Genomic DNA, 13,471 nt, shown 5'->3' with positions numbered 1-13,471 from the left:
TGAATTTTCAGTAGTTGTTTATACTATCTGATTGTTCTGCTTGTATCCTGTAATCCATCTTGAGTCTCAGCGAGAAAGGCAGGCTATAAAGTAAATAGAAGTAAAAAAAAATGAAATGTATCTGAGTGATAAATACTGAATCCCAGCTCCTTGATAGAACTGGATCTAGGCAGAACAATGTGAGGCTCCTGGAGCCAATGCTCCCTCTAAGTGGTGGAGACTTGTCAGCAAAAATTCTACTTTGTGAGCTACTGGCATTAATGTTGTGAGTGAGCAATTTGGCTACTGCATGAATTAGTTTGCTCTGGAGCCATCCTTCCTCTTTTTTAACTTTTTATTTATAAATTTTGAAAACTACATTCTCTACAAAAGGGAAGGGTAGTGCATGGGACACTAAGACTACTAATGTGTATACAGAAGTTAAGGCAAGGATCAAATTACATTCAAATATTCTAGTTACTCCGTCCTGCAAACTTTCAATAAAAAACCAATAAGTGTGATACTAAATGCCTTATTTTAGCTACCATTTAAACTAACTTGAGCCCTTTGACAATTTTTGAGTGCATTACAGTCAAATGTGAGCTATCAGAATTTCATCTCTTGCATTTCGTGTGTTTCTTTTTGTCATAGTCCAGTTTAACTTTGCCCCTTTTTCATCATCAGATTCCTCTGAGGAGCTATCAGACATGCTTGAGCTGTCTTCTGAGTCTTGTGTATTCTTCTCTTCTTCTTGTACGTCCTCTCCCCCCCCCTTTATCTGCCGGTTCCGACTGATGTTCCAGAAAAGTCTTTGCTTTCGGCGGAGAGTCGATCTTCATCTTTTAACTGCTGTGGTTGAATATAAGTCTTTCTGGAAATATCCCTCTGAAGGGTGGAATGGTTATGTAGAAAGGAAGTTAACTTTTTATATTGTCGTCTCTGTTTTTGTATTTCAAATGGGATATCTTTCAAAGTCCTCACTTCTTCTCCTTTAATTTTCAGCACCTTGTCATTTGTCGCTTTCAAAATTGCATCTCTAGTTGATCTTTTGGAGAATTTAACAAATATTTCAATGGGTAGGTTATTTTTTAAATGTAATCTGGATAAGTTCAATAAACCAACTCCAGCTCACTTTGCAATATTTCCGCTTTAGCTCCTACCATTTCTGTCAGTGCTTCACTTAATATTTCTTTTAAATTCTCCCCTTTCTGTTCAGGGATGCCCTGAAAATGTAGGACATACACTGATTTCTCCATTTGTAGCTGTAATAGTTGTTCTTTATCGGAGGTCTGCTCTTTTTCCATTACCTCCAGTCTCTGTTTAATCGAATCTGTCTTAACATCAACTTGTTTGACAGCTTTGTCAGTTCCATCTGCTCTCTTCTCTAATCCCATCAGTTGTTTCTGGAAACAGTCAAGTTTAGTGTTGATATTGGTCATCTGGTCCAACAAAGGGCATAACGCCACTGCCATCATAGTTGGAAAGTCTGTAACTACTTCCAGAACAAGAGTAGAGGTCACTGAGCTGATAGTTCCTAGCAAAGGGGGGTTTTTTTAGCGCCATTTTCTCCCTCGCAGACATTGTTTAAACAAGCTGATAGTTCACTGGGTTTTTTCCAGTTTAAACTGTTTTTAGCGCCATTTTCTCCCTCACAGACATTGTTTAAACAAGCTGATCGTTCACTGGGTTTTTTCCACTTTAGACTGTTTTGCTCTCTATTCGCCCAAATTAAACATTGCTGCCTTCAGCTCGCCCCCAAACTTCGCTTAAGAACCGCTGTAAGTTTCTTTGGGGGGGGGTGAATCCCAGCTCCTCCCCTCCCTTCAAGTCATTTGGGGCTTAAGTTATGCTTCTCTGCTTCACCACCTCAAGTAGTTTATAACAGTCATTTGAACTCATAGTTCATTCGATTGACTTAATGTACTGCAGGAGGTTATGCTGGATCGCATGCCCGCTTTCGTCTGGTGTATTCCTCTAGTCACCATGATGGCTTCATGGTGGCAGGACCTAGCAGGGTAAAGAAGTGCCTCAATCCCTCGGCCATTGCCTGGGAAGAGGAACCTCTTGCACCCCAGGCTAAGAGCCCCCTGCAAGGGCTCCGGGGGGCTCAGAATCATCTGAAGCCCCTCCTGTCCACCACAATTTGGGGTGCTCCTAACGGGGCCTGTTGGAGCATGCCTGACAAGGGAGTTGCCAAAACTGGAGGTCTGGAGCCATCCTTCCTGAGCAAGAACAAAAACGTGTGAGCCAGAGGCTAGAAAACTGTGAGCTAGCTTACACTAACTCATCTGACAGGGAACACTGCCTGGAGCATCTGTAGAAACATGGGATACACTGGTTTTAGCTAAATAAGGCTGCATGTTTACCAGGGGAAGGCTATATTGGTCTCCATTGGACTTGAGGAAACATGGGTAATATTGCATTGGATATAAATCTAACACTTCCTCAGGCTCCCAATCAAGCTACTGGCTTTCTTGGGGCTAGGCTGTCATCCTGTTGCTGATTTATGATAAAGAACTAGAAGACATCTCCCACACTTGGTCCTACCAAACTGTTGAAGAAGCTATCAGATCTACTTAAAAGGAAGATGACCCTGAATGGAAGACAAGCCACCTAAGGGACCGCCTCTTCCCGTATGTTCCCTCAAGAGCCCTGCGATCGGGGAATCTCCATCTCCTAGAAGTTCCAGGCCCCCGAAGTGTGAAATTTGCCCAAACCAAGGCCAGGGCATTTTCGGTGGCGGCTCCTACCTGGTGGAATGAGCTCCTGGAGGAGATCCGGGCCCTGCGGGACCTTGTACAGTTCCGCAGGGCCTGTAAGACGGAGCTCTTCCACCAGGCTTTCGAGTAGGAGCTGTCGTCGTCACTATTCTACCACCGAGATACCATCATCCATCTACCCCTATTATTGGGGGGGAGTAGATGTTGCCCAGCAGAGAAGGAAAAATAACTCTCCTGGTGCTCACGCGATTAAGAAAGTTGGCGGCCAATGTGAGATACTGTTCATCTTGTGATTTTATGTAAATTATGAGAGCACCGATTTTATTATGCATGTTTTACTGTTTTAAATTTTAATTCGGCATGGCCGCTTGTTAGCCGCCCTGAGCTGCTGGATAGGGCAGGATACAAGTCCTAAAAAGAAATACATAAACAAATAAGTGTTATTTTATAAACACGGGGTTGTTGTTTTTTAATTACTTGCCATAAGCATAATGTGTATGCGAACATAAGACAACCACCTTTTTATGGCATACCTGGAAAATATTATTGTATTTCAATAAGCAGAGTATTTCCGTATGATGTCTCTCAAACCAGAACAGTAAACATGTTTGCCATTTAGAACTCAGACTCTTCCCATGTAATTATCTCCCTCTGCAATTGCCCACATCATTTCAGTTCTGCAATTTTTCCCCCTCTCGTAACTAAGGAAAAGTCAGGGTTAGTGAGCAATTCTGAAAGAGGTGATAAATGAGGATCCCTGTGCTGTTAAAAATGGGCACAAGAAACGGGCAGAAGGTGCTGTCAGTTCTGTCTTTCATACTTGGTTTGAATCCATTAGCCCTGAGACTAGTACCTGCACAACTTCAGCTCTCTTTCAAAGCATGTGCATTTACTCATATATTACTGGTAGAAATTCTGCTGATCTGGGCAGCTAACACCCAACGTAAACTGGCCACAAGAGAATCTGTATCTAGGCTGAGGTCTGCTGACAGGATGGCAAAGCTGGTGTTCTTGATGATTCTGTTCTCTCCCATGGCACGTAAAGTCAATATTTGGAAGTGCCTCATGAGTGATGCAGTCTCAGTTCCACATGACTTCTATCGGTCCGGGGATGTCCTCATTGGTGGGGTTGTTTCTCAGATTGTTTACCCTCTTCACACATTTTCTTTTGAAGTGAATCCCTCAAATGACCCTCTTGACTTTCCACAGTAAGTGTGTCCACGCCTCACTTGAATCATGTGAGCCTGATCAGATCATAAAACCCTAGCAATTGTTCTTGACAGTGATAGGATGGTCCAAGTGTTTGCTGTGTTGACAATGTAGATGTTGTTTCTTCTCCCAGAATGAGAACTCTTAGTATTTTGAAGGTTGGGATGAAAAAGGGATAACAGAGAGGGGCAGGGGGAGAGATAGATTTCAGTGGTCTTAGACTCAGGTAACTACAGGATTTTACTGCACATGTGTTCATTGCACCAAATTTGACATCAATTAGATGGATGCAAAGACTGTAGAATGTGAGTGTAAAAGAGTGTATACAATAAAGGCAATGGCAAACTCTTCCAAAACATAAAATTAAAAACAACAACAACACAACAACCCTGAAAAATATAATAGTATGGGGCAATCCGAAAAAATATAATTTAAAAAAAATTGTGCATTGCACCTTTAACACTTCTTATCATATCCTTGTTTTTAGGAGACCTGCATAGTTTTTTTAAAAAAAGAAAAAGAAATAATATTATTGTGTGATGTTAGAGTCCTCAGCACTTTATAAAATTAGGTATGCCACGGAGGAACCAGATTTTCTCTCTTTCTCCCATAATACACCAGCTTGAGAGTTCCCAGAGAAGTTGAGGGGCAATACATTAGGGCTGGGGGGAAAATAAGAAGAATTTCACTCAACAAGTAATTAACTGGTGTAATTCAATGCTAGTGTACATAGTGACGGTCACAAGCCCAGATAGTTTCAAAGGATAAGACAGATTTGTAGAACATAGGCCTATCAATGGCTACTAGCAGTTACCCACAAATCAACTTGGATGAAAGTCCTGGGTGAGAAACTGATGAATGTTGATCGATACTATTTTTGAGATGGGCAAAACCAAAGCATTTTCTGTGATCAAAAAGTGAGTCCTGGAAATCAAGCACAGTAGTTTGATTCTGAGAGTCTGCTGAGTATGCTCACACCTATTTTTTGGTCTTTCTTACCCCCAAATCGTTACCATCCCATATTATTGCAGAGCTTTTGTTGTTTGCAAGACTGAACATTATACCTACAAATGGTTTTGCAAGGGAGATTTTTGAATAGACCCTACACTGTCAGAATTTGCCCTTGTGGCCTTAACAAGATTGATAAATCGTTTCATGCCTTGCTGGAATCCAGAGTACTATATTAAGGTTTTTTCAACCAATCTCCCCCCATGCTCCAGAAACCCAGGTTCTTTTGCTCAGTGATAAGGATCCTAAGATTGCTCTAGCAAATGCAGAATTTCTCTCAATCCCTTTGGCCCTTGCATCTAAAAGATGCTCAAGATTCATGAATCTATGAGCTTCTAAGGGTACAAAAGGAAAGGAAAGGAATGGCTAATAGTCATGGTGACTATAGAGAACTTCCACATTCAAAGGCAGTAAGACCTGGAATAACACTACTATGACTGAAAATCAGAAGAAGGCCTTTGTCTCTGTGCCCTGTCTTGGGGTCTTCAGGGCAACTGGATAGCAGCTGTGTAAGAGAGGGAATGTGGACTACTGGTCTCATCCAGAAGATCTCTTCTGATGTTCTTCTGTGTTAAAGATTCTATCCCCTGGGGCCCATGGAGGCAAACCCTCTAAGAAGGAAATGTGTGCATCGTGCCCATTGCAAACATATGAGCCCTAAATCACCATATATCACACATTGTGCTGCTTCGGTACATTTTAAACTCTGGACGGCATATTGTAAGACATTTTTGTGTTGCACAATATTGATCTTCTGGTGTATGAGAAATGCTTTTTGGGCTGAAGAAGAATATGTTTATTATTACTTTACATATATAATTAAACCACAGGAAGAACTGTTGCTAACCACTGTAGAATTTTCCCTTTAAAGAGCATGCTATTCTGTTTACAGCATGCTAACAAAGTACTACCAGCATGTCCTGGCTTTGGTGTTTGCTGTAGATGAGATCAACCATAACCCCAAGATCTTGCCCAATGCCACTCTTGGGTTCCACATCTGTGACAGCTATGACAATGTCCAAATGACCTATTGTACTACTCTGCATCTCCTTTTTCAGTCAAGTAGATATTTTCCCAACTATGAATGTGGTATTCAGAAAAACATAATGACTGTCATTGGGGGACTTAGTTTAGAGATCTCCTTCCATATGGCGGACATCTTGGCTCTTTACAAGTTACCACAGGTAAGATTTGTGCATGGATTACAATTACACTTCCTTGTCTGGGAGTTATTTTGAGTTTTTGAGGGAACGAGAGGTATGTAGAAAGAGAAAAATGTATTAAAGCCTGTTGTATAAAAAATATTCTTGAGTTGCTTCTCTAAGTCAGTGGGAATAGCAAGTCTTTTAAGAGAAGCCAATGTTGCATCAGGCCAATGGCCGATCGAGTCCAACAATCTTTGGAAAGTCTTGTCAGAAATATTGTGCTCACGAGCATTTGCTAGAAATTGCACTCTGTCGCCAAACCTTGAGAATATTCAGTAGAACAGTCTTTGATGAGGATGCTTGGTTAGCCACTTTGGTCTGTAGCACATTTGACATACTGGACTCAGTCAAACATTCAGCAAAACATTTGCTTGTGTTTGAATCATTTGTGTCTCAGGCAAAGAGGACATGTGTGTTCTCATACAGGCCATCATTATCCCCTGTCATTCCCTCATTTTATAATGTCCTAGAACATTAACATTTCAGCATTACTGACTTTGTGAAGTATCTCCTGATGCACTTCATGGTACTTGGATTGTGGTTTATTGCCAATGCTATTTGATTTTCTAAAAAATCACACAACCATCTTCAGACAGTTCTTCATGGGAACTGTAGTTATGTTGGGAAAGAAAATCCTATATACCAAAAAGAAGAAAAATAAAGGAATACAAACCCAATTTAAAAATTGGATTTGTCATCGCAAAGGTTGGGAAGGAACAATGTTAAAAATTAAACAAAAATTATCAATTTGTTGTAAAGTGCACTTAAAATGCAAATGAAAAAACATAGGCCTTGAAGTTAGCTTCTAGACTGAAACCAGTGGACTCAGGACTCCACAGTGTACATTAAATAATACAAAGAAAGTTCCACAAGATGATGACGTACAAATAAGACCACAATCAGATTAACAAAACAGGGTTCAAGCCAGTGGGACTTTTTCATATATACCCTGTACACTACAAGAACCATGTGGGTATAATAAGCCATAACAACTGGCGATTGATTCACATTTTATACTGCATGGCCAAATTGTGATATCATTAGGATCATGGATATTTCCCCATGATTTTCATGCTCACACATAAAAAGGTATGATAATAAATTATATCTAATATTGACAGTTCAATCCCTCATGGTGTGCATGCATATATCAACCAAGTATCTGACAAAATGTGCAGTTTATCTGCTCAACCTTTCTGGTACCTAAAGGGAGAGGAAAGACTACAGACTCTGTTATGATATCAGAACTTCTTGGATTATTTGCAGCACAAGTCCAAAAAGGAACTTGTTTACTGGGGCATGACCTGTCCATGATCCTATACCATATGTAGCAACATGAATGAAAGTCTATAGAAGCAGCTGCATGGAATTTTCTGTTGGGTGGGGCCCGGGGGATGGAAACATTGAAGAACAAATCTCAGTGATAGGAGAGGTGCTTTGGATTTTGAGTTTAACTCTGGGCAATTCTGAAACTCCATTCAGCAAATACTCATAGCATGAAGAAGCACCAGAACACAGAGACAGCATTCTCTATAAATTTCTTAAAATACCTCTGCATTTCCCTTTAGCTCACTTATGGCTCATTTGCCCAAGAGGAGAGTCATACAAGACAGTCCCCTTTGTTTTACCGCTTGGTCCCGAATGAACCCTATCAGTGCATAGGAATTATCAAATTACTTCAGCATTTTGGGTGGACGTGGGTCGGGCTCTTTGCTGTGGATGACGACAGTGGAGACCATTTCTTGCAAACCCTTGAGCCATTGTTTTCCCAGCATGGAATCTGTTGGGCCTTCACAGAGAGAATCCCAAACCAGGTGAACTGGGATAAGCTATACGAACTTTATACTGTGGTGTCAAATATATATCTGCCTTTCAGAGAAAGCAAAGCCAGTACATTTATCTTCTATGGGGAATCATGGACAATGACAACCTTGACTGGTGTTCTGTCTCTAGCAGGTCATAGCTATACAGAAAATATGTCATTGAGAAAAGTGTGGATTATGACAGCCCAAGTGGATTTTGCATTAACAGGCATTCAGCGAGACTGGGATTTCCAGTTCTTCCACGGGGCCCTTTCCTTCAGAATTCACTCAAATGTACCCTTTGGATTCCACAACTTTCTGAAGAAAATTAAACCATATTGGGAACCCAAAGATGGGTTTCTCAAGGAGTTTTGGGAACAAGCATTTGGATGTTCATTACTAGACCCTCAGGATACAGAGAATGATGATGCAATGTGTACCGGGGAGGAGCGCCTGGACAGCCTTCCAGGGCATATTTTTGAAATGAGTATGACTGGCCATAGCTACAGCATCTACAATGCTGTTTATGCCACAGCACATGCTTTACAGGCCATGCACACCTCTATGTCCAAGTACAGAAAAATATCACAGAGTAAAAGACTTGAATTTCCTCATTTCTATCCTTGGCAGGTAAGATCTTGAATGTATTGGTGCCAAATGAGGCAACATGCATTATTAGTGAGTGGTTGTGCATAGGATTCAGTGAGAGAATCTTGTGTGGTGCTGAAAAAGAATTAGCCATAGATTTTATTCTTCTTGTGCTATGAAATGGCTGCATTGTTCAGCAGTTTGGCAAGAAAGACCCAGAACAGACTGTTCCAGGTTTTCACGGTCAAAGTGCACCGACTGATGCGGGAGCATACTGGGACAAATATTTGTAATCCCAGTAAGAAGAAGAAGAAGAAGAAGAGGAGGAGGAGGAGGAGGAGATTGGCATTATACCCCGCCTTCACTACCCGAAGGTGTCTCAGAGCGGCTTACAAACTCCTTTCTCTTCCCCTCCCCACAACAGACACCCTGTGAGGTAGGTGGGGCTGAGAGAGCTCTGACAAAAACTGCTCTTTTTCAAGAACAGCTCTTGTCAGAACTATGGCTTGCCCAAGGTCATCCAGCCAGGTTCAAGTGGAGGAGTGGGGAATCAAACCCGGTTCTCCCAGATTAGAGTCTGCACACTTAACCACTTCTTTTGTTCTTTCTAACCACTTATTTTGTTCTTTCTAACAGCTGAACAGATTTCTTCAAGGCATTTCATTTAACAACTCAGTAGGTGAACCTGTGTCTTTAAAGAAAAACAGGGAAATGGGAGATAGATTTGATATCATGAATTTGGTCACATTCCCAAACAAGACTTTTGTTAGAGTGAAAGTTGGAAGTGTGAATTCCAATGCTGCGGAAGAACCAGTATTCGTCCTTCATGAGGAGAGAATTGTGTGGCAGACACATTTCAACCAGGTGCCGTTCATGGGGCCTTCTCAGAAGCCTCTCCATTCACTGGCTTGGGAAAGCTGGTTTCCTTTTCTTTATACCCTCATCTTTTCATATTTGATCAGCTTCAATTAATTTTACTTTTATGTACTAAAAAGTAGGGGCTTACCTCAGGGAGGTATGATGTTGGAATCTTTGCAAGTATGAAGAACATGACACTATGCATTTAATGTGCTCAAAATTGTATGCACGTGAATGCCTGTGGCCATCACAACATCGAGAGGCATCAAACACCTCATTTTAATCACTCATTGAGTAAACAAGAATTTCCTTCTGTCCATCTATCTTTCCAGTCTCTCTACCCCTTGAAAATTTTATATACCTCTGTCTTGTTCCCCTTCAGATGTCTCTTTTCTATACTGAAACATCCCAGACTCTTCAGGTTTTCATTATAGGGAAGGTCTTCCACTCTGTGCATCTCACTTGCATTGATTCTGTTTTACACACAGTTATGTTGTTTCATGCTAAACCTTGTTGTGGTTAAGAACACCTCCCATTATGTCACATCAGTATGTTGCGATTCACTTTCCTTACCCTCCAAAATACCATCCCCTCTAATTAAATGATCTCTTTAGATGAAATGATCTCTTTAAACAAAAGTCTGGTGGTGAACAAGATGGCAGGACTGGGGCAAGGGTCACAGGTTCAATCCCCAGGCTCTCACTGTATCTGACAGGAGGTGACCTATACCTAAAACCCTGAAGAGCAATGGCCAGTCTGAGGAGACAATAGTGACTTCAGTGGAACTTAGAATGTGTTGCTGTGGTTTTTGGTGTGTGTGTGTGGGGATTAGGAGTCTGAGCTTTCTCGTCTTCTGTGGACAGTGAGTGTGATCTATTGAGAGACGATGTGTGTTTGCCTGGAAGAGGGATGCCTTTGATTTATTATTGCTTGTAACTCCAAAGCAGACTCTTTTTTCCAACTGTAGCCAAGTCAATCTCTCTCTCTCTCTCTCTCTCTCTCTCTCTCTCTCTCTCTCTCTGTGTCTCACATATAAGCTGAAGCTCTCTCTCTCTCTCTGTGCCTCACTTATAAGATGAAGGTAATGATGTTCCTTTTCCAAGCTGCAGGGGTTGGGAGGACAGTGATTGGTTGTGAGTTGCTCGGATACTAGGCTAGCATTAATGCTGAGGTCTGGTGGCTATGAGACTCCTAAGATATATTGTTGCCTAGGTTGTTCTACTCTTTACAACCCGCTGTGGTTTCAATCTGTGTTTTCAGGGAGGGTGAGGGGAATGTGGAGGGTCCTGTCTTGGGGGCAGGATGTGAGGATTCCTTGCTAATGATTATAAGCCTGCCCAGTCCAAAATATCCAAGGTGTTTAGTGGCACCTAAGTCAGTTAGGAAGCTTCATGTGTTCATGTGTTTTGTAGGCTGGAAATCAATTGTAATTCTGAGACAATTCCCAGTCCCACCTGAAGGTTAACCATGCAAAGTACAAGTTGCAAAAGTACTTTGAGTCACCAATGAAGAAATACTACCCGATGGTTAAAATTGTTAAAATGCAATGTTTGTTGTTATTACCTTTTTAAAGCTCACATAAACAGTCAATCATGACCAGTTTATCCCATCTTATTTGTTGATTTTCTTAAAAAATAGAGGAGGCCCGTTTCTGTGTGCAATGACTACTGCCGCCCTGGTACCCAAAAGGAAAAGAAAGAAGGGGAGAAATTTTGTTGCTATGACTGTGTCCCTTGCCCAGAAGGAAAGATTTCAAGCCAGCAAGGTAGGCGGTGTGTGATGAAATACTATGCAGACTCGTAGGAGTTTAAGCCAAAAGAAATCAGTGGGCTTTGAATGGAGTATAACTGCAGATAATGTAACTGGAAATGCAGCGATATCAACGTGGACACTTCCATTGTCATGGGGAATTCCCTCCTACAATTCCATCCCAAAAGACTGCAAGATCCCAGACAAGCTTACAAATGCACCAACCTGGTTGAAGCGGCTTCTGTGATGGAAATGAGTAATAGGTGGGCAGAATAGAGGAGGACACAGCAATTCAAATAAACATAAACATATATTTGATTCCCTGAAAGCTTTAAGGATTTTATATTGAAAATCTGAAAGAACCTTTATAAACTTTTGACATGCAGGTATGTATGCTATTGTCTTCAAGTCACAACTGACTTCTGGCATTGTCCACAATGATAGGCATTCAAGACAAATGAGTCGCAGAGATAGTTTGCCTTTGCCTTCCTCTTCAGTCTTCCTTGGTTGTCTCCCATCAAAGAAGAAACCCTTCTTAGCTTCCAAGATATGACAAGACTGGGCTATACTATCCCATTCCACATCCCTTTACACATAGAAGAAGGAGATTAAATGGCATGGGAAGAATGCCAGACTACCCTGAAATCAAAGATCGGCTTAAAAAACATCTGTCATATAAACTGAAACATAAATAGACAGGAGAAAGGGAATCATGTAACAATTAGGAATGATAGGTTCAGTCTTCACAAAAACGTGATGCTGGCAAATACAGCATGTGATTTAGAAAATATAAAGGTCCCCAGTTCAACCACAAGCTTTAATGAAAGGGTCGGTGGCTCAGTGGTAGAGCATCTGCCTTGCATGGAGGTACATAAGAACATAAGAGACAGCAATGTTGGATCAGGCCCATCCAGTCCAACACTCTATGTCGCACAGTGGCCAGAAATACCAGTGCCCCTCAGATATGGTTGATTGTATCAAGTGCCCAGAAGATCAGTATTCAATCAAGGGCAAAGATGGATGTATCAGCAAAGTGATAACTTTCCTGTCATCTGAAGAACCTTTAGGGATCAGTTTAGTTTTTCTTGCTGTTTCTTGTTTCCTAATCACAGCCTTCATGCTAGAAGTTCTCATTAAGAACAAAGATACCCCCATTGTCAAGGCCAACAACCGAGGCATCACCTAAGCCAGTAGAAATCAGGGGTCTTGCAATGGAATATAACTGCATAGAATGTAACTGGAAATGCAGCAGTATCGACATAGACACTTCCATTGTCATGGGGAGCACAGTGGGATTTCCCTTCTACAACTCCATCCCAAGAGCCTGCAGGATCCCAGACAATCTTCCCAATGCATATACCTAGTTGAAGCTGCCCCTGTGATGGTAATGGGCGATAGGTGGGCAGGATAGAGGAGGGCACAATAATTAAAAGAAACATAAATATGCATTAGATTGCCTGGAAAGATTTAAGGATTTAATATTGGAAATCTAAAAGAACCTTTATAAACTTTTGACATGCAGATATGTATGCATGTGGCTTCAAGTCACAACTGATATCTGGCATTGACCCCAGCAATGGGCATTCAAGGCAAAGGAGTAGCAGAGATAGTTTGCACTTGTCTTACTCTTCAGTCTTCCTTGGTTGTGTTTCAGTCTTCCTTGGTTGTGTTCCATCACAGAAATAACCCTGCTTAGCTTCCAAGATCTGATGAAATTGGGCTATACTATACCATTCCACATCCCTTTACACAATTATAGGAATTACTAGCAGTAAAGCCCGTTGAGGAGGAAGACAACGGACCCTAGAAAGGTAGGGTGGGTGGGCCACAGAGAGACAGACAGACAGACAGACAGACAGACAGAGGGGTTTGGGAGAGAGAGAGAGAGGAAGGTAGGAGGGGGGGGAGACAGAGACAGACAGTCAGAAAGACAGACAGACAGACAGAGATGGAGGGAGGGAGGATTTGGGGGGGGGAAGGAAGTAAAAGCGATGAGGGGGTAGGGAGAAAGAGTGAGGGAGGGAAAGAATGAAAGGACATAGGGAGAAATGTAGAGAGAGGGAGGGGGTAGTGGGGTAAATGTGGGGGAGGTGGATGGTCCAGCGCGTTCACCCCTGACCCGCTCCCCCCAAAAGTCTGTGAAGTGGGGGGTAGGGCATCATTGTAGCTGTCAAGAGGCCAGGTCTAGCAATGTAGTGGATTGGGGTAGGTAGATCTGTTCTCCAGAGGCTTCTGGAGAACAGGTCTACCCACCCCATTCCAGTGTATTGGTAGACCTGGAGTCTGGAGAACAGGTCTACCCACCCCATTCCACTGTGTTGGTAGACCTGGTCTCTGGAGGTCTACCCACCCC

The 13,471-nt window shown here is 41.9% G+C and overlaps 1 protein-coding gene across 1 annotated transcript in view; it reads left to right on the top strand.

Moving 5' to 3' along the window:
- Positions 1-3,692: 3,692 nt before the first annotated feature.
- LOC107112346 (vomeronasal type-2 receptor 26-like) overlaps positions 3,693-13,471 on the top strand; it is a 15,768-nt gene continuing 5,989 nt past the window's right edge. Inside the window, exons 1-5 of the mRNA XM_015413469.1 lie at positions 3,693-3,907; positions 5,809-6,100; positions 7,690-8,553; positions 9,148-9,377; positions 11,013-11,134. Of these exons, the coding sequence (XP_015268955.1) occupies positions 3,693-3,907; positions 5,809-6,100; positions 7,690-8,553; positions 9,148-9,377; positions 11,013-11,134 (1,723 nt within the window). The remainder of the gene's footprint in view (positions 3,908-5,808; positions 6,101-7,689; positions 8,554-9,147; positions 9,378-11,012; positions 11,135-13,471) is intronic.

Source organism: Gekko japonicus, unplaced genomic scaffold (assembly GCF_001447785.1).
Source record: "Gekko japonicus isolate JY-2015 unplaced genomic scaffold, Gekko_japonicus_V1.1 scaffold146, whole genome shotgun sequence".
In the NCBI taxonomy this organism is placed as follows: Eukaryota; Metazoa; Chordata; class Lepidosauria; order Squamata; family Gekkonidae; genus Gekko; species Gekko japonicus.
The sequence above is the reverse complement of the archived record's forward strand: the minus strand, read 5'-3'. Positions and strand labels throughout refer to the sequence as shown.